This window comes from Mus musculus, chromosome 2 (assembly GCF_000001635.26).
Source record: "Mus musculus strain C57BL/6J chromosome 2, GRCm38.p6 C57BL/6J".
NCBI lineage: Eukaryota > Metazoa > Chordata > Mammalia > Rodentia > Muridae > Mus > Mus musculus.
The window spans coordinates 31,669,266-31,690,189 of NC_000068.7; the positions used below are offsets into that span (position 1 = coordinate 31,669,266).

Here is a 20,924-nt window from a genome sequence, read left to right on the forward strand (position 1 = left end):
AAGACAGAATGAGCCAGACGGTTAGATAAGATTGCTAGAGTTAGTTTGAGGCCAAGCAGGAATTTAGAGGCTGAGAGAAAAGACAAATCTAATAAGTGAGCTGGGAAAAGAGTTTGAGACAGAACAACTGAGTTGAATCAGCCAGCCAGAGCTCAGAAAGAACTAGAAAGGGGGAGCTTATTCAGCAGCAATTCAGAGGCTGAAAACATTTTAGGCCTAGATAAGACTGTACAGAGTCTAGAAGCTTCCAGAACTAGACCTAGGTTAGCAAACAAAGACAGTAAACCTCCCAGTCAACAATTACAACAGGAAAATAAAAGTTACATTTATGCCTCCCTACAGACTTGCTTGTCACATGACTGTTTACAACAGTCATCTTTCAGCAGACACATGTCATCACTCAGAAGAGGTCCTTACTAAAGCACATTAGAGCCATAGGGCAGTAGGTGAGGACAGCACCTAAGGGGCTAGAAGACAAGGCCCACGAGGAGCAGTATTCAGAGGGTTCTAGCTTCTCCTCAGATGGTGTTTCCTGTAAATCCCGGTCCTAAATCTATAGTCTACAAAATATTAGATTATAGTGGTTTTGAGTTGGATGCCAAGGTTCATTTCTCAATCTCTAGACTTGCCAACAATAAATAAAATGATGAAATGGAACAGTTTGGGTAAAAACTCATACAGTTTGGTATGGCAGCTTACACCTGTAATCCCAGCTCCTGGGAGGTGGAGGAGGAGGAGTTCAAGGATACCCTGGGTTACACAGCTAGTTTGAGACCAACCTGGATGACATGAGGCACTGTCTTTAAAAAATCCTACACCTGGAATGGAGAGGTGGTTCAGAGGTTGAGAGTACTGGCCACATTTCCAGAGGACTTGGTTTCGTTTCCCAGCACCCACATAATGGCTCACAAACTTCTATAATTCCAGTTACAGGGACTCCAACATCCTCTTTTGTCCTCTTGGGCATCAAACACCACTACCACTACCACTACCACTACCACTACCACTACCACTACCACTACCACTACCACTACCACTACCACTACCACTACCACTACCACTACCACTACCACCACCACCAAACCCACAACCTACACAAACTCACGTAATCGCAGCATTTGGGAGGTGGAGGCATGAACATCTGGACCTCAGCAAGGTTATCCTCAACTATACAGAGTTTGAGGCTAGCCCTACACGGGGTCGTTCCTCTAAAACAAACACAAAACTGACATCCAAACACCAAACCAAACTAATGTCATATTCCCTTACGACATGAGAATTCATCATTCCGCAGGTGCTTTCTTGCCAATAGTAAACATGGCAGCTTGGTGCCCTCACTTCCACGAGTTAACTTAATATTGCCAATACTCAACATGGCTGCCACACTATCCATTCCCATTGGTCGCTTCTCTGAAGGAAGGCGGGAGTTGAGGAGCGGTGTAGAGCTGCGCCTGCGCAAGTCATTGGCGCCAAGATGGCGTTGGAGATGAGGCTCCCTAAAGCTCGCAAACCTCTCAGTGAGAGCTTGGGCCGCGACTCTAAGAAACACTTGGTGGTGCCGGGGGACACGATCACCACGGACACAGGCTTCATGCGGTACGTGAGGATTTGGGGGTCCCAAGGCCTCAGGAGGCGGCTGCAGAGCTCTCTGCACGTGGCCCGCTGTCCCGGAACCCAGGCCTCCTGTCCCGTTGTATCTAAGTCCCCGAGTTACCCGGGACACATCGGAGCATCCATACTAGTTCCCTCCTTTGCGAGCCTCACGCTTCTGACTCCCGGCATCTTGGCTGCACCTTTGTCAGTTCCTGATTCCCTCTTTTGATCTATGGCGTTCGGAACTTTTGGACCCTTATCCTGAAACTCAAGATTCTTGAGCCTTCCTAGGGAGGGAGAACTGGGGAGGGCTGGTTGCAGGGCCCTTCTTACAACCCTCTGAATGGACAGTGGGGTTGGTCATCTCTTTCAGTGTTACCTCAGCGACAAGCCTGACTTGGAAGCAGTAATTTTGGTGGAGCGGGGGTTGAGGCAACATATTGTACCCAACAATACAAATTTAGCACGGAAAGTCACAACATGTGGCAGTTAGGGCTGTCTATGGAGTCGGACATCTGACATTGTTATCCTTAGTTTAGCACCTTGCTAAGGCCGGTATCCTCACCTGGAAGACAGTGGTGACAACAGGAATTGGTAGGTTAGTGAGTATTAACTGAAAAGTGGGGCAGGAGAGCAAAATCCACCATTGTATTACCACCAAAGATAAATCTGCATTAGGTAGCCAGTCTTCCCGATGTCTGTCCGTCCCCCCCCCCCCGTCGTCCCCCCCCCTCACCCCCAACCCTCCAATCTCACTATGTAGCACTGACTGTCCTGGAACTTACTATGTAGACCGCTCTGATTTTGAACTCAAGAGATCCACCTGCTTCTGCCTCCCAAATTCTTTTTTTTTTTTTTTAAGATTTATTTATTTATTATATGTAAGTACACTGTAGCTGTCTTCAGACATACCAGAAGAGGGAGTCAGATCTCATTACGGATGGTTGTGAGCCACCATGTGGTTGCTGGGATTTGAACTCAGGACCTTTGGAAGAGCAGTCGGGTGCTCTTACCTGCTGAGCCATCTCACCAGCCCGCCTCCCAAATTCTTAACTCAAAGGTGTGGCCGTTTGTCCGTTGCACCTAGTTTGTTCTTTCTTCCTCTTTCTTTCTTTTTCTTTCTTCTTTTTTTTTGGTACAAATGAGATTATAGTGTTTATAGTGTTGCCTCTAAGCTTTAAGTTTAAGGTATTAGATGGCAGATATCTTAGGATTCATTCCTTCATAGTTGCAGCATGTGTTCAACATAGCCGGTGTGGTTGGGGTACCAAAGTGAACACCCGTGTCCTGGTGGAGGTTAAGATATAGCAAGGAACAGAAACAGTAAATGCCACAAGAAAATCGTAAATGCAGCGGAAGGGGGAGAACAGGTGTGTAGTTGGGAATGGGGTGGACCAGGAGCAGTTGGGGATCCCTGTGCTGCCTGGGATGTGGAGGTAGGATGTTAGGCAGTGACATTTGAGCACATTACTTTAAGATGGAGACGTCCATGTGACTGTCTGCGGAGAGTGTGAGGCTCAGGGCTGGGGGAGCCCGTTAGGTTCAAGAACTATGTTCTAGATCACCTCCAATGTATCCTGGTATCCTTTCTTTGTGGCCTTGTCCTTGCGCAGGGGCCATGGGACATACATGGGGGAAGAGAAGCTCATTGCGTCTGTGGCCGGCTCTGTGGAGAGAGTGAACAAACTGATCTGTGTCAAAGCCTTGAAAACCAGGTGAGGACAGAAGGTGTGTATCTCTTTCTCAGAGCATCTGAGTTCTACACAGGCCTTTTCCGTCTTCCCATGTCAGAGAGATTAGTCGTGCCTGTCACAAGCCTGCTATGTTGAATGTTCCTGTTTATCACAGTCAGCACCAGCAGCCAACTTGACACAAAGCTGGAGTTACCTCGTGAGCAGGAACCTAAACTGAAGAGTTGCCTCCATTGGATTGCCTGTGGGCATATCTGTGGAAGCATTTTCTTAATTGGTACTTGATGTAGGAGGACTCAGCCCACTGTGGGCGGTGCCATCCCTGCCTGGGCAGCTGGGCCTGGGCTGGGTAAGAAAGGGCATTGTGGCCATGCTTTTAATCCTAGCCCTGGGAGCAGAGGCAGGCTCTGTGAGTTCCAGGACAGCTGTGTGTGTGTGTGTGTGTGTGTGTGTGTGTGTGTGTGTGTGTGTGTGAGAGAGAGAGAGAGAGAGAGAGAGAGAGAGAGAGAGAGAGAGACAGACAGACAGACTGACAGACAGACAGTGTGAGAGCCAGCCTGGGAAGCAAGCCAGCAAGCAGGCTTCCTCCATAGACTCTGCTTCAGTCCTGGCCTCCAGGTTGCTGGGCGGCGCTCCTTGATGATGGAGTGTGATCTATAGGCCAAAGAAAGCCTTCCCTCTCAGGCTGCTTTTGGTTGTAGTATTTATCACAGCAGAAAGTAAGCTAGGGCATTGCGTGGAGGGTGAGCCTCACAGTTCCCTCACGTCACAGGTTCTCTCACGTCACTTGATCCTCCCAAGCCTGGAGTTACTTTCCTTTTCTGCATCATAAAGAAGACAACCACTTCAGGATTGCTGTTAGAATTCAGTGACGTGTTACATGTAAAGTACTTAAACACAGGGCTGAGTACCTAGAAGCAGCCCAGAAGGGAAGCCAATGAATGAGCTTGGGACTGAGTAGTCGGGTGAGCCGGGGCTGCGCTCTGGTCACCCTGCCTGGCAATGATGACGATTTGGGAGTCATAGTGTGTCGATTGGGAAGCCCTTGGAAAGGATCAAGATGAAAGCTGTGATCTGACATATATCTTAATCATTTGCTGTAGTTGTCATGGAGACAGTGAAGGGGGGCAGGGCATGTTTAGCTGGACTAGGGAACTGTATGCTGCAAAATGACCAAGTGATAACGGGCGCAGCCCTCAGCAGTGGCTAGCTCCTCTGTATACTTTATTTTCCGTCCTTGTAAGGGTGTTGCAGTAACTGATGTATTTAAGGGTAGTTAACAGAATGAATAGAGTTCCCTAGTTTCCAGTCTGGATGTCTTTGTTTCCCTCCTGCATTTTAAGGTGCCCTCAGCAGGATTTGTGTTGGGCTCATCCTAGAGCGTGACAGGAATCAAGGTTTTGGCCTAAGTGTGGGGTGGGGTGAACACTTACTGAGCTGGGGCTGAAAGGGAGAGAACAGTTTGCTGTGGAGAAGGGGAAGCAGCTGCTGGCAGTGTTCACCTTGTGTTTGTTATCTTTACAAGTGCTCAAGAGCCATTTGTGTGGCTATTGATATCAGGTGGCTTTGTGACTCTACCACCCAGGCGCTGGGATTGTGGATAATTCCCCACCTTGCCCAGCCTCTCACCATTAGAACTCAGTGAGCTCACTGTAATTGAGGGAGCTCTGACCAGAAAAGAGACACAGTCCAATGCCTGGGCCTTAACAAAGGGCATTTCACCCTTGGAATCAGGGTGAGGGACCAGCAAAGTGTCTGAGCCAGGCAGGCAGTGTGGACATGTAACAGCTTGCAGTGAGCAGATGCTTTAAGGATAGCTAATGAGAGTCTGAAGTTCCCAGGTCTAAACAGTAATTATACCCATGTGCTAAAAAAGATGGTTATTGCCTCCCTTCTGTTTGTTCAGCCTCAGACACTGTGTGGCCAGCCCGCTGGCTATTGGTAAGCTTCTGTTTTCTCTTGCAGATACAATGGAGAGGTCGGAGACATTGTAGTGGGGAGAATCACAGAGGTAAAGTCAGTGTTCATAAAGAGAAGGAGGCTGGCGGCTCAGGGATTGGGGCCTTCATCTGTGAAAGTATGAAGAAGGGGCCCTTTGTTTCTGGGGTGGTGTGAAATGCTATCCCACATTTATTTCTCTCACAGGTTCAACAGAAGAGGTGGAAGGTAGAGACCAATTCCAGGCTGGACTCCGTCTTGCTCCTCTCATCCATGAACCTACCTGGGGGAGAGCTGGTGAGTGCTCGCCTGCTCTGGAACTGTCCGGTCGGTCGGGCTGTGGGGCTTTGCTCCACCTGAGAAGTCTGCTTCACATGAGGTTGCTGTGGTTTTGTCACCAGATCTGCTACTTTGGTGAACACAGAGGCTTTTCTTCTAGCCCTGTGCTCTCAACATGGGCAGCAGCTTGTGTGTGGTAAGACCAGAAACACCCATGGCGTGGGCTCCCAGGAGGGAGCTGAGAGGAGGCTCTTGGGTCTTAGGATCTTAGTGCTGATTTCCTTTCTTGATGCCCAGCCTTGCACAGGGAAGGTGTCTCTTGAGGGGTTTGCCTTAGCTTGCTTGCTTTTTGGAGTGTGGGGTGGGTGGGGTTGAGACAAGGTTTCTCAGTGTAGCCCTGACCTGGAACTCACTATGAAAATCAGGCTGGCCTGGAACTCACAGATGTCTGCTTGCCTTGACCTCCCAAATGCTGGGATTAAAGTCATGTGCCACTCTGCCCTGCTTGTCCTTAGTTTTCAGTGACTTGAATGGTACTTGGTTATTGCAGACAGTGACAGGCTTTTGTCCATATCATTGTTGAGTCTGTCATATATTTTGGAGAGGCTCCCTGAGCTGGGTCCTATGGAGAGTACCAGATAAAAGGATGCACAGCTGAGTCCCACAAGGACCATATTATAGATGGGCGGAGGATATGTGATAACAGAGCTGTAAGGTAGCAGGAGAACGAGGAAATACAGGCACCAGAGAACAGATGTTCATAGTGGGACCGTGGAGTGAGGTTGGGGACTCAGGTGAAGGGAGATATGTGACCAGAGACAGCCTGGTGTGAAGTGTGCTGGGTGAGTGGGGCAGTCACAGTGAGTGTGCAGTTGCTCAGGGTCTGATTGTCAACTCAGGGTCCCACTGAGGAGAGCTACTGTCCTCTCCCTTGCTCCCACCTCGTCCTGGCGACCTCTTGTCATAATTCTTCGTATTACAGTACCATGGCTGGCTTCAAGCAGAGAGCAGTGGTGGGGAGAGCCCTTCTGAGGGGCTGTGTCATGTGTTCGTTTGTGCTTGTGTGTTTCAGAGGAGAAGGTCTGCGGAGGATGAGCTGGCCATGAGAGGCTTCTTGCAGGAAGGCGACCTCATCAGTGTATCCTGCACCTCATTCTCTCTCCCCCACAGGGCTGCGAGCGTGTCGGACTCTGTCTGGCCAGGGGAACAGAACCTTGTGGGACTGAGTCCAGGGTACCATGTTCAGGGCTCTGCTGCCCTACACTCATTTTCCTTAGCTCAGAACGATGCTCTGGGTTTTGTAACTTGTGATTCATGGTGAAGATCCAATGGTCTTTCCTTTCTTATTATAAAGGGTAGCCCAGGCTGTCTTGGAACTCACTGTGTACCCCAGGCTGGCCTCAAATACACGCATTCTTATTTCAGCTTCCTGAGTGCTGAGATGTCAGGCATAGGCCATCATTCTTGCCCATGGACCTGCCTGTGTCCAAATTAAGAAAATGTGGACCCAAATTTTCTTTGTTTGTTTTAAAAAATATTTGATCATATTTGTTTGTGCAATTGCTGTGTGTGGAGGTCATAGGACAACGTGCAAGAGTTGGTTCTCTTCTTTTACCTTGGTCTGAGGGATAGAACTCAGCTTGACAGACTTGATGGCAGGTGTCCACCTCACCAGCCCGCAGATGATATGACCATGTATCCATGAAAAGGTTGGTTGTAGCAAGATACTCTTGCCAACCAACCAGGGGGAAGCTGAGGTCATAGTGATATCTCCCATAGAGGGCCATCAAAGATGGCCAGAGTGACCTGCTGGTGATGGTGGTGGGGGAGAAGCTGGCTGCAGGTAGGTGGCACAAGGGAGGGTTGCCAAGGCTACTGTTGTTCCTTCATCACATGAGTAGGCGGAGGTCCAGGCTGTGTTCTCGGATGGAGCTGTTTCTCTGCACACGAGGAGCCTGAAATATGGGAAGGTAAGACAGGCTATGAGGCTTTAAGTTCAGTTCTGAATCCGAGTAGCTCCCTGCATGCTGACCTAAAGACCTGGTAGTTAGCTGGGTGTGGGGTCATGAGCCTATAATCTCAGCTCCCTGGAGGCAGAAGGAGGTGATTAAAACTGGAAGCCAGCATGGTTATATAGAGAGACTGCCTCTTCCTGCATGACCCCCTGCCCCCAACCTCCAATCTAAGAACAAAAAGCAACAACACAGAACCCAGTTATTTTGGACTAGTGACCTACCAGGATAGGGGACGTCTCCCGCCGGTGGCCGGGCAGAGTGGTTGGCATCCTAAATCCATTTCCTCCTAAGGAACCTGTTCTGGTAGAGCCCCTCTGCTTGGGGCTGTGAGGCTGTGAGGCTGTTCTTTCTGGGAATGCTCAGCCCAGCATTGTGAGGCTGGCCGCATGTCCACAGAACCATGTCTACAGGGCCATCATAGTGCTGCCAGAGACAGATTTCCCATCTGAGTCTCTGATTTTTGCCTGTTTCTGTGAGGCTCCATTAATGGGGTTTATTTTAGATAGCATACTTTCTCGGACACATCAGGGCATCTTTGTTTCCCATCTCATCGTTTTCTGAGAAGAATAAAAAAGCAGTGTCCTTTAATGAAGTGGCAGCTGTCACCATGTTCCTGACCATGTACTTGAAGTAGGAGGAGGTATGGGTGCTGACCTCCATCCAGCCTGGTGTTGTAGACACTTTCTTATTGTATGTGCACTTAGAACTGACCTGTCAAGACCTGGCATGGTTTTGCCAATCCCCTGGACCACATCTTGTGGGTGGCATGGGAATTTGAGGTTAAGATGGAAACTAGAGTCATGGAATGGATCTGCTATGTGGCCAGTGGGAGACTCCTCGTTGGCTCTAGTTTCTGTAATGGCCAGCATGCCTCCTCTGGATTAGAAGGCAGACGGAAGTGATGGAGTATTGACAGCTACCTTCTTTTAATTAAAATGAGCTGCCTGGCAGTGGTGGCGCACACCTTTAATCCCAGCACTCAGGAGGCAGAGGCAGGCGGATTTCTGAGTTTGAGGCCAGCCTGGTCTACAGAGTGAGTTCTAGGATGGTCAGGACTACATAGAGAAACCCTGCCTTGAAAAAACGATTGGTAGGTAGGTAGGTAGGTAGGTAGGTGCGTGCGTGCCCCATATGCGCACTTGTGGAGGTCAGAGGACATCTTGTAGGAGTTGTTATCTCTTACTGTCTGGGTGCTGGGAATTGAACTCAGCTGTCAGACTTGATAGCCTTTACCACCATCTTGCCAACCTGCCTGCCTCCTCCTCTGGGATGTGTAAGTAGCTATGGGCCAGAACTGTTTTCTGCAAAGTGCACGCTGTCTGTGCACTGGGCAACTGCAGTGTCCCAGGAAGGACAGTGGTGGGGCACGCCGGGTTGTATATTCTGAAGCCTGGTTGTATTCATCTAGCTGATTGTTTCTTGCTCTTTTTTTTTTTTTTTTTCCTGCAGGGTGGGTGGGTGGGGTCTTACTAGATAGCTCAGCTGGCCGAGTATTAGCGAGCTTCTTGCCCCAGCCTCTCAGAGGCTGTGCTCCTCCTACCTGGCTTCTGATCCATTTCCTTTTTGCGTGTTGTTTTGAGTCAGGGTTTCATGTAGCCCAGGCTGGCCTTGTAAGTGCTGGAGTTACAGGCACGTGCTACTCCGCCTGTCTCATGGTCTGTCTCTTTAGCTAGGTCAGGGAGTTTTAGTCCAGGTCTCGCCTTCCCTGGTGAAAAGACAGAAGACTCATTTCCATGACTTGCCATGTGGTGCCTCAGTGATTCTGGGTAACAACGGTTTCATCTGGATCTACCCAACACCTGAGCACAAGGATGAGGATGCTGGGGGCTTCATTGCTAACTTGGAGGTGAGTGAACATCATCTTGGCATTCAGTGAGCGCTTTTACCTGCTGCGCCCTGTTGCCTTTTAGTGTATCAATAGTCTTGTGCCACCGAGGATGCTTTCTGAGAAATTAGTGTAGAGCACTCTTAAGTGAACTCACAGAGATGTTGCAGCATCTCAGCGGTGGTGTCTTGGGAAGCCACCTCTCTGCGTGAGCTGCAGATGGTTGCTTGTGGCTTGTGGTTTGCTCGCTGTCTGATGCAGTGCCTGCAGAAATGGCTGTGCTTTGAACAGGTCTGAGCTAGTTATTCATGAGCACTTAAGAGTCTCCTCTTCTGGGCTGGAAAAATGGCTCAGTGGTTAAGAGACTGCTCTTCCAGAGGTCCTGAGTTCAATTTCCAGCAACCACATGGTGGCTCACAGCCATCTGTCATAGGATCTGATGCCCTCTTCTGGTGTGTCTGAAGACAGCAACAGTGTATCATGTGACTAAAATAAATCTTTTTTATTTTGTTTTGTGGGGTTTGTTTTTTGTTTTTTATTTTTTTGGTTTTTTTGGTTTTTTTCCAGACAGGGTTTCTCTGTGTAGCTCTGGCTGTCCTGGAACTCACTCTGTAGTCCAGGCTGACCTCGAACTCAGAAATCCACCTGCCTCTGCCTCCCAAGTGCTGGGATTAAAGGCGTGCACCACCACCACCCGGAAAAATAAATAAATTTAAAAAAAAAAAAAAAAGGGTCTCCTCTTCTCTGAAGAGACAGACTCGGTGGCTTTGAACTTGAGCTTTGCTGGTGAACATCGCAAAGTTGCAGGGTAACAGCCAAACAGCCACTGCAGAGGTAACAGGGAGCGCGGAGATGGCTCAGTTGGTAAAGCACTTCCATTGTGAGCATGAGGAAGTGGGTGACAATGTCAGGTTTGGAGGTGTACATGAAATCCCAGCACTGGGGAGGTGGAGGTAGGACCACCCCTGGGACTTGCCGATAAGACAAAGGAGGTGGATGGCGTTCTTAGGATGATGCTCAAGGTTGGCCCCTGACCTCCACGTGCATTTGAACTTAGGAGCATATGCATACATGAAGTTGTACGTGTACACATTTAAAAAGTGAACAATTCCACGGTTTGTTGTTTGGGGGACATGAGGTTCCATGGTGGAAATGTGATTTCTCTCTTCTGTGGCTTCTGTGGCTGTTTGCTTATCTGATCCTGTTTGTATTTTTTTTCCCTTCCTCTTTGTGTCCTTGTGTAGCCCGTAGCTCTTAGTGATCGAGAGGTGATCTCCCGGCTTCGGAACTGTGTAGTCTTGCTGGTAACTCAGAGAATGATGCTGTTCGACACCAGCATCCTGTACTGCTATGAGGCCTCCCTTGCGCATCAGGTACCCAGACTCCTCCCTGCGTGTGAGCTGCTCCTGTGTTTCTTCAGTGTTCCACTTTGTTTCCCATAACCCAGGCAGGAACTGGCCTGGAGGCAACCTTAATGAGTCCCTGCCATATTCATATTCCTGGGATATTTCCAGTCTTCTCAATGTCTAGCCCCATGCTAGGAATCTGATTTAGGATGGAGATGCCAGACAGGATTTTTTATCATAATAGCTTTCTACAGTTATCATGCCTGTCCCAAAATTCAGACATCTTTTACTTGACTTTTTTTTTTTTTTTTTTTTTTTTTTTTTTAACGTTAACATCATCTGGTGACTGACAGAAGAGCTCTGATGTCAGCTCTCTGAGAGCACCTTGCTGTCTGGCTTTCTGGAGCTGGGCTTGTGTGCTTGCTTGGTCGGATTGCATAATGCAGAAGGCGTATACTAGCCAGGCTTCATTCCCTCGTTCTAGCTGACTTGATGGGTATTTCTGAATGAACGAATACCGTTTCCTATTTTCTTCAGATCAAGGATATCTTAAAACCGGAAGTAATGGAGGAGATCATGCTGGAAACACGCCAGAGGCTTTTGGACCAGGAGGGATGAGGCCGAGAGCTGAAGGATGGGACTGGGCACCCCCTGGGCCAGTTTTGGGAGTGAAAACTCTGCCATGTGGTCCCCAAGGAGCATCTGACAAACACATTCCTCACCTGCAGTGGGGCTGCAGAGCCAGGCCTGTCTTTCTGTTCTGAGAGAAAACTAGGGGGAGGTAATGGTGGGTTGGGCTCTTGGGTCCCAGTAGTTTTAGGTCTTTCAGAGCACAGTGTCCCGGCCTGATGCTGACTTACCTTGGAATAACTTGGAGAATTTATGACTTCCAATCACCCCACACAATGTAATGCCCCATGAAACTGTCCTGGTAGAAAACATGGTGACCTGGGGATGTATCTCAGGAGTGGACCACTTCCTAAAATGTGCAAGTTCCCAAGTTCCATTTCCAGCCTTACCCTAACCCCAGAAAAAAGAAAACCAAAGACAAAGACATGGCAGTGCCATCGAGAATGGTCTCTTTCCACTTCCGCTCTGTCTCCTTTAATGCACAAGTGTGTGGTTGGAGAGAAGGTGGTGGAGTCAGGCCAGAGTCAAGTGGATATGAGAATAAAGGGAGGGCTGGTGAGATGGCTCAGTGGGTAAGAGCACCCGACTGCTCTTCCGAAGGTCAGGAGTTCAAATCCCAGCAACCACATGGTGGCTCACAACCATCCGTTACGAGATCTGGCGCCCTCTTCTGGAGTGTCTGAAGACAGCTTCAGTGTACTTACATATAATAAATAAATCTTTAAAAAAAAAAAAAAAAAAAAGAGAATAAAGGGAGGTAGCAGCCTTTGTTGGAGTCTCACCGCGTGTTCCGTCTGCTGACAGGTTCGAGGGATCCATACCCTCTACCTGGGCTTCCTTCCCCTTGTGTGTGAGCTGTTTCTTTAGCATCTCAGGTCCTCCTTCAGCATGTCCACCAGCAGGAACTGGCTGGCCTTTTGTGTTTTTCCCGCCTGTGAGAGTGGTTTGTAAAAAGCTGAGCCACTGGTGATGACGGAGAATAAATATTCTGGGCAAATAGTGGTTTCTGATGCTCTGATAAGAAAACAGAAAAAAACGAGCCAGGCGTGGTGGCACATGCCAGCACTGGGGAGGCAGAGGCAGGCGGATTTCTGAGTTCGAGGCCAACCTGGTCTACAAAGTGAGTTCCAGGACAGCCAGGACTATACAGAGAAACCCTTGTCTCGAGAAAAAAAACAAAAGAAAAAAAAGGAAGGAAAAAAAAAAAGAGAGAGAGAAAACAGAAAAACGAGTTGGGAAAAGCCAAGTTCTGTGTAATTGAAATGGTGATGTATTAACTTTTCAATAGTGATTCAAAGGGGACAGGATACAAGTCCTTGGCATAGAGTGCAGGTTTCCATGCTTGCTTTCCTTCTGACAGTTTAAAATGGCCTCGCCAGCATGGTAGGTAGCACGGCCTGTGATTCCATATGGGGACAGAAGCAGGGGATGAGGCCAAGCTGGGCTACAGAGAGTGGCTCACTAAACATTACCCATAATGGTGCCCTGAGTTACACTTCTTCAGTTAACATTGTTTTTCTTTCATGTTTATTTATGTGCATTGGTGTGAGTGCATGTGTATGGAAGTCAGGACAACTTGGATGAATCCGTTCTTGCCTGCCATGTGGGTCCCAGGGGCATCAGGCGTGACAGTAATCACTCTAACCCATGAGCCATTAAACTGGCTCAAAACATTTTTACTGAGGCTAGGGATGAAACCTAGCGCCTTGTTTATACTACTAGGCAAGGGCATCACTGAGCAATGGCCCAGTTAATTAACATTCTAAAAATTTGTTTGGATGCTGGGTATGGTGGATCTCTTGAGTTTAAGTCCAGCCTGGTTTACATAGCCAAGGTTATATAGAGACTGTCTCAAAAAACCAAAACAGCTGGAGAGTGGTGGTACACCTTTAATCTCAGTACTCTGGAGGCAGAGGCAGGCAGATCTCTGAGTTTGAGGCCAGCCTGGTCTACAGAGCAGGTTACAAGACAGCCAGGGCTACACAGAAAAACCCTGTTTCAAAAAAAAAAAAACCAACAAAAAACAACAATCAACCCAAAATAAATAAAGGCCCCAAACAACAAAAAATAATTTCATAAATGTGTACTGTATATTTTGATCATGTCCATCCCCCCAGTTTTCCAGGCCCAACTCTTCCTGGACCTCCAACAAGTCCCCCTTCCAACTTCCTTTCTTTCTATCTTTAGTTTTTTATTTCTTTTTTGGAGACAGGCTATTTCTATGTAGCCCTGGCTGTCCTGGAACTCACTATGCTAACCAAGCTAGCCTCAAGCTCACAAGAGACTCACCACCTTTCACCTTCCTCTTCTAGGTGCTGGGATTAAGATGTGCCTAGCTTTTGTTTGTTTTGTTTTTTGTTTTATATATATATATATATATTTTGTTTGTTTTGTTTTGTTTTGTTTTTTCACACAGGGTTTCTCCGTGTAGCCCTGGCTGTCCTGGGACTCACTCTGTAGACCAGGCTGGCCTCGAACTCAGAAATCTGCCTGCCTCTGCCTCCCAAGTGCAGGGATTAAAAGCGTGCGCCACCACTGCCTGGCTTGTTTTTACAATTTTCAATAATCTACCCACTCTAGTTAGGGCTGCCCAGTCTGTCCTGGTGACAGGAGCTAACTCATCTAACATAGCAGTTGTCATGTGAAGTCACATCGTATCCACAGCAGGAACAGGTGAATGCCTGTGCTTGCCTTTCTCTTCTGTACCCAGCCCAAGCTCTAGCCAGTGAAATGATGATGCTGCTTCCCACCTCACCCCAGTCTAGAAGCTGACAGTACAGCAGTCTGGAGGTCCGTTTCCATGGTGATTCAAATCCTATCACATTTACAATCAAGATTAATCATCATAGCACCATCGCTAGACAACTTTGCATATGTGTGTTTCTGAGACAGTGTTATAGATGACAACTTTTAATTTAACCCATGTTTGAGGGATCCACAGATAACTGAATTCCCTGAGTCTGCAACTTCAGGTGGGTTTGCCTTTCTCAAATTTCAGAAGTTTCCAGGTTGTCCACCTCTTTTTTTTTTTTTTTTTTTTTGAGAAAGGTTTCTTTGTGTAGCCCTGGCTGTCCTGGCACTTTTTAGACTAGGCTGGCCTCAAACTCAGAAATCCACCTGGCCTCTGCCTCCCAAGTGCTGGGATTAAAGACATGTGCCACCACTGCCCAGCAGTTGTCCACCTCTTACGGGGCTGGGAATGGGAGCCTGTCTCTTTGTCCTTACCTGTTTCTCCCAAGCTGTTGGCAAGACACTGAAACCCAAAAGCATCTTCACTGGATATGTGCTTTCATAGCCCAGCAGAGGGCACTGCTGGCAAGCTTAACTACAGTTGGTGTAAGAAAAACCTGAAATTTTGTTACTGAGCTTTGCTTTATGAAAGTAAGGATAAAATTAGATTGAATTGAACAACTTTTAATGAAAGTTATATGAGCTGTACAAGATGCATCAAACATTGCTTTAAAGCCGAGGTGAACTGCTGGGAGGCAGAGACTGACAGACCTTTTATGAGTCACAGGACAGCCTGGTCTATAAGATGAGTTCCAGGACAGCCAGGGTTGTTACCCAGAGAAACCTTGTCCCAAAAAACCCAAACTAAGCCAACCAACTAAAACCTGTCAGATACCTGCTGCGCTCTGCATTCTGCAGTTTGAACCCTTAAAGGTTTTCCAGTGTTAAAAAGTAGTGTATCTTATTTGTCACGGTGCCTCCTAGGCAGTCAGCTTGGTCAAGATGGCTGAATATATCCTTCCCAGCCAGCAGTCATCAGAAACTCAGTGAAGTGGATGGTGAACACAAGCTTCATACCTTTTTTTTTTATTTTATAATTTTATTTTTTTTTAAAGACTTATATGTGGTATAGTGTAGCTCTTTTCAGACACACCAGAAGAGGGCATCAGATCCCATAATAGATGGCTGTGAGCCACAATGTGATTGCTGGGATTTGAACTCAGGAACTTCGGAAGGTCAGGCAGTGCTCTTAACCACTGAGCCATCTCTCCAGCCCATGGGTTTCTAATGTGGTGGGAACCACCTTCTTTCGAGACTAAAGCTTTCAGATTCTGACAGCTCTTTTGGACCCACCAGCCAAGGTGCAGCAGGATGTGTCAGTCGTGGGTCTCTTTCATGCCCTTTTTCTTACAGAAACCAGTTGAAACACTCAGATTGGCATCCACACAGACTTGCACTTGCCCTCTCCAGCTTGCCCTGGTGGCTCACAACCATCTGTAAAGAGATCTGACACCCTCTTTTGGTGTGTCTGAAGACAGCTACAGTGTATTTACATATATATGTAAAATAATAAATCTTTAAAAAAAGAGAAAGAAACCCATGAAGAAGGAAGGAAGCTCGGGACCAGAAGGCCAAGCTTCAGTGCCAGTTCTTCACTATCCTGCAGCATAAGCATCCACGCGCTGGCCTGAAGAAACAAACAGTACTAAGACACACGAGGAGGAGTCTAGCTGCAGAATATGCTAAACTTTTGGGCAAGACAATGAAGGAGACCAAAGAAAAACCCCAGGGACAGATTTCCAGGAGATGTAGACTGTCCACACCGAAAGCCTCTCAAGTCAGTCAAAAATAAGTCTTTAGGAGGAACAGATAAGCTGGATGGTAGTAGTGCACACCTTTGATCCCATCACCAGAGCGGCAGGCAGGCACATCTCTGATTTGGAGGCCAGCCTGGTCTACAGAATGAGTTCCAGGACAGCCAGAGCTACACAGAGAAACCCTGTCTCAAAAAAGAGCAAATCCAAAAAAAAAAAAAAAAAAAAAAAAAAAAAAAAAAAAAAAAAAAAGTACTTCTCTTGGAGGAAAATTACAAGTGGGGCTTGGAGCTTATCTGAAAGAAAAGTGGGGTTGAACGCTGATGGTATGGGAGAAGGGTTCTTCTGCACAGCCCTGCAGTGAGGGGAGAGGCACGCCTGAGGCTGGGAAACCAAGGGCAAATTCATCTCAAGAATACCGGACAGTAAGCAACAATGTCCCTTGCTTTTAGGTGAGGAAGCCAATTTAGAGGAGAAACTGACACGAGTCCCAGGCAATTGAATGAAGGACGGGATGCAGCTTTAAGAGGGTGCCAAAGCCAGGTGTGAGCCCAGGGTGGAACAGCTGAAACTCCTGCTGACCCAGGAGTGTAGTTTGCTGCACTGAGACTGATTGTCTTCTAAGGGTGTATGGGTATTTTGTCTGCTTGTATGTCTCTGTACCACATGGTGTGCCAGGTCCCCTCCAAGGCCAGCAGGGCATCAGATCTCTTGGAGTTACATGTGGTTGTAAGTTACCATGTGGGTGCTGGGAATTAAAACCTGGGTCATCTGGAGGAGCAGCCAGTGCATTATAGCAGCTGAGCATCTCTGCAGCTCCCAAACTGATCTTTGGATCACTGCTTCTTTTGCCAACCGACTGCCTGCTTCTGCCTTTGTATTCCCGCAGGGTAAGAAGCACTATTCAGTGCTGTAGGCCAGCAGCAGCAGCAGGAACGGGTGCTTAGGAAATGGGTGCCCATTACCAGGAATGGTGGTGTAGCCACTTTGGTAGGGCACTTGCCTGGCATTCTTGAGGCTCTAGGTTCCATCCCTAGCACGGCTTACACCAGGCTTGGTAGAACATACCTGTAACCCCGGCCCTTGTGAGCTGGTTGCAGAGAGATCAGAAGTGCAAGGGCACTCTCAGAGATTAAGGGCAGCCTGGGCTGGAAATCCTCTCAAAAGCCCAAACTGAGTAATGTTAGTTCAAGAAATAGTTATTGAAGAGTTGCAGTTCCAGGTGCTGAAGGGTGGTTCAATCAGGAGCACTTACTGCTTTTGCGGATGATCTGGGTTTGGTGTCCAGCTCATAACTATGTCTCATCCAGGGGTTCTGATGCCCTTTAGAGTCTGTTAGCAACAGACATGATAGTGGTGCACATAAAGTCAGTCAAGTACACATACATGTTTATAAATAAAATATCTTTTTAAAAGTTGCAATTTGCTTGTTTATTTAAAGTTCAACCAGAGAATGAAAAATGTGGGTAGGGAAAGGAAATGGTTAAAGCAGGGACAGGAATTAAAAAATAGACTATTCAAAAGAAAGAAATTGGGGCTGGAGAGATGGCTCAGCGGTTAAGAGCACTGACTGTTCTTATGAAGGTCCTGAGTTCAAATCCCAGCAACCACATGGTGACTTACAACCATCTGTAATGTCATCTGGCACCCTCTACTGGTGTGTCTGAAGACAGCTACAGTGTACTTACATACACATAATAAATAGGGGGCTGGTGAGATCGCTCAGTGGTTAAGAGCACTGCCTGCTCTTCCAAAGGTCCTGAGTTCAAATCCCAGCAACCACATGGTGGCTCACAACCATCTGTAACGAAATCTGATGCTCTCTTCTGGAGTGTCTGAAGACACACTACAGTATACTTACATATAATAAATAAATAAATATTTTAAAAAAAGAAAAAAAAAAAGAAAAATTACAGTCATCAGGGTGAGCATAGATAGATAATCAGAGAAGCCAGGACACCTATTTGAAGACTGGCCGTACAATTTAAGAGAAACCTGGACAGCCAAACTGCAATTCAAATAATGTGACAATCATATTATTCTGTGAGTGAATTTATAAACTCCAGTTCTAAATCTGGGCACAAATTTTCATTTGCTTCACAGTATTTCAAGTGACTTTTGTTTCTGTTGTTTTGTTTTGTTTTGATAACAGTGTAGTCCGGGCTGTCCTGCAACTTGCTCTATAGACCAGGCTGGCATCGAACTCACGGAGATCCGTCTGCCTCTGCCTCCCGAGTGCTGGCATTAAAGGCGTGGGTCACTATCACTCAGCCACATGACTGTTCTTTACTAATCAAAATGCCATTTTCTTTGTTGAACAGTTATTTGGTACTGAGTGCTTCGGTAGAAAAGCCATGCTTTAGAGCAAGAAGTAGTGACTTTTAAAGGACACTTCAACCACAGCGATGAATGCTTCTCCATCTGTGTTGTGGGAACAGCATTGCATGTGGTAAAGCATTTAATGTAAAAGTAGGGATAGTGTGAGTGCTGTGATGAGTGAGCCCCTTTAGAAATGGGTCGGTCCCAGTAATAGGGACAATGATAACTAGGGGACCAGAGGATGAACTCTCCAGGTGTGGGGTAGTTTCTCAGACTTTTGAGGTCTGATAACCTGGACAAATTTCGACTTACCTTGAGTTTTAGGAGGACACGTGTCTCACCTGTGAAAGGATTCATAATAAAACAATCATACACGAATGCACGATCTCGCCTGGCACACTGAACAAATGCTGTTTCTTCAACCTCCTATCCCAAAGGATCACTCTCTCAATACTTCTTTCCAGGTTCCCATATTTGGGGCTTTCCCTAGTGAAGAGGAGATAACGCACCGGTCATCTTGATTTCTAGGATCGAGCCAAAGTTTCTCCCCTAACGAAACTCAAAGAAGTAATCCAACTCCGGTTCTGGAAAACTCCAATCCGTAGTTTTCCCCTGTCTCTGAATCTCCTGCGGTCTAGCTACTAGAGCAGTGAAGACTTCGGCTGACCAGAGTCCACCGTCTCCCAGCAGGCGGGGCCAGTTCTCTGTAGCTATGGGAGCTGGAGGCTTGGGCCTCTGCGAGCAGCCTATGGGCGCCGGGACTACAAGTCCCAGCATTCCTCGTGGCACCACCGATCGCTGCTAACTGTCGGCTCTCGCGCTCACTGGCTAACTGGATGGTGGTGAGGGTTATCACTGGTTATCGAAGACCAATGACAAAGAAGAAGGGGCGGGCGCTTCCTCATCTCTCACCTTGAGCTCAGAAAAGCTACCTTTAAAAGGTCGTGCGGAGCCGGGTTGTCGCAGGCAGTGAGGCTGGAACCCGAAGGTGCGGCGGCGTGTGGGAGACCGGCGCCTGTGGTCTATCGGACCTCGCTCGGGGAATTCCGGCGTCGCTGGGGGCGGGATCGGGGGCGGGGCCTGGCCTCGTTGTGGCGCGGCTCGTAATCCATTATGGCGGCCTCGGGGGTCGGTGTCTCTCCCTGAGAGGCGTCGGAGCTGGAACCGGGTGCCGGGTCCTGCGGCTGAGGACTCCTAACGCGGCACACACCCTCACTGGCTGGAGAAGCCGGGTTCCTGGACTGAGCCGGGCATGTGACTGCTCGGCGGCGGTGGCAGGGGCCGGTGCCGGGGGAGGGGTGTCTCGGGTAGAGACCCTTGGGCTCGGGGCAGCTGAGGCGCCGGGCCTCCTCCCCTGTGGCTGCCTCCAGGTTCCGGACCGCGGGAATCCTTCGTCCCTCCTAGTCCTGCTCTGGCTCTGGGACACCCAGAGTGGTCTCTGTTTCTCCTTACCTGGAACACCCTGTTTCCTGAGGAGGAGCGTCGCCCCCGAATAAGCCTCCCGCGCCCTGCCTGGGAAGTCTCTTTCTCACCCCGAGACCGCCTTTCGCTCGATTTCAACCCCAAGTTTGCCACGGAGTCCCTCATTCAAACCATCTCCCTGCTGTCAAGAGATCTTCGGGGCGTCCTCCCAGATTGCTTTCGCCGGCCTCCGATGTCCTGACTTCTTCCAATGTCACCTACAGCCCCCTTGGTCACAGTGCAGCCCAAAACTTTAATGCAAAGGAAAAGTCTGGATTGGTTTCACAGGCCTTTTAAAAAGCGGACTTAAAAGTTGCTGGTCATGCATTTCTTCTCGGCAGAGTGGAGAGCAAGCTCTCGATGAGATCTGTGTGACCCGTGTCATTTTTCCGGAGAGCAGGGCAGGGAAGTGAGAGCGGCAGGAAATTTGTTACAAGATGGAGAGACAGAGATAGGGGATTGGTTGACTTCCACAGAAAAGATTGCAGAGAATATAAAAGCAGCTCAGCCTTTGCTTCTCGCTGGGGAGTTGAAATGACTTTCAGTGCCGTTGGCCCTTTTCTGACTTTTCTGTGAATAGTTTTATCTAAAGTTCCCCTCTTGCAAAGAAAGTGTTCCTCAGCTCGCAACGTAGACTTAGATTGAAGAAACTTTTGGCATTGCGGTTACATGACTTCAAACTAATTACCCTGGAAAAGAATTCCAGGCTCCTGTTTACATGTGTGAACCTCAAACCCAGCTTCCCTTTGTCATGGAAGTTGTCTGTCTGTGATTGACCCAAGTTACTGACCCAAGACGGTGGTGTGAAGTTCTGGGTATATACTGTTGCCTGCTAACCCCCACGGACCATTCTGAAAAGTCTTGAACCCTCTTCTGGAAAGGGGCACCTATTATTGCTTTATGGGGCAGCAGCCTGGAAAAGTTCTTGGGGACCAAAGAAGGCCTAGTTTGCCCGCCCTGCATTTTATCAAAGGGGCAGGGAAGAGGGACTCATCGAGGCATGGGGGCCCACACTGCAATGTCTTTGTGGAACACGGTGAGTGCTCTCCAGGTTTCTGATCATTGTTTTTCCTTAAGCATCAAAGAAGTTTCTGAAACAATATATGTGTCAATTCCTTCTGGGTCTCCTTAGCATTTCTTCCTTCCTTCCTTCCTTCCTTCCTTCCTTCCTTCCTTCCTTCCTTCCTTCCTTCCTTCCCTTTTTTCCCCCCTACTATTGTAGCAAAAGTGGTGGAACAATTCTTTGTATAAGAAAATTGTGAGTTTATTCAGTCTGCTTGAGT

At 48.0% G+C, this 20,924-nt stretch overlaps 2 protein-coding genes and 1 long non-coding RNA gene across 7 annotated transcripts in view; 2 read left to right on the top strand and 1 right to left on the bottom strand.

Moving 5' to 3' along the window:
• Nucleotides 1–1,449: 1,449 nt before the first annotated feature.
• On the top strand, nt 1,450–12,087 carry Exosc2 (exosome component 2). 2 transcript variants are annotated; one of them, NM_144886.3, is made up of 9 exons: nt 1,450–1,596; nt 3,207–3,308; nt 5,250–5,295; nt 5,430–5,519; nt 6,574–6,639; nt 7,403–7,471; nt 9,186–9,362; nt 10,586–10,714; nt 11,225–12,087. In NM_144886.3, the coding sequence occupies exons 1-9, from the start codon at nt 1,475–1,477 to the stop codon at nt 11,303–11,305; spliced, it is 882 nt and encodes a 293-aa protein (NP_659135.1). In that variant the 5' UTR covers nt 1,450–1,474; the 3' UTR covers nt 11,306–12,087. The 2 variants fall into 2 exon arrangements, with proteins under 2 accessions (NP_659135.1, XP_006498007.1); XM_006497944.3 differs by having other exon boundaries at nt 1,454–1,596; nt 3,207–3,321; nt 11,225–12,084.
• Nucleotides 7,101–19,204, bottom strand: Gm13427 (predicted gene 13427). Its single transcript, NR_153862.1, has 4 exons — nt 19,093–19,204; nt 18,493–18,666; nt 12,100–12,249; nt 7,101–7,456 (listed from the first exon to the last, which is right to left on the bottom strand). It is a non-coding gene; the product is annotated as a predicted gene 13427 (long non-coding RNA).
• Nucleotides 18,979–20,924, top strand: part of Abl1 (c-abl oncogene 1, non-receptor tyrosine kinase) — a 118,850-nt gene continuing 116,904 nt past the window's right edge. For 3 of the 4 annotated variants that reach the window (NM_001283046.1, NM_001283047.1, NM_001112703.2), the window contains exon 1: nt 19,272–20,677. Coding sequence is in view for 2 of the 4 variants with exons in the window: in NM_001112703.2 (NP_001106174.1) it covers nt 20,542–20,677 (136 nt within the window). In the remaining 2 variants the exon portion in view is untranslated. Of the gene's footprint in view, nt 20,678–20,924 lie in introns of all 4 variants that reach the window. The other variant, XM_006497621.4, reaches the window with a different exon arrangement.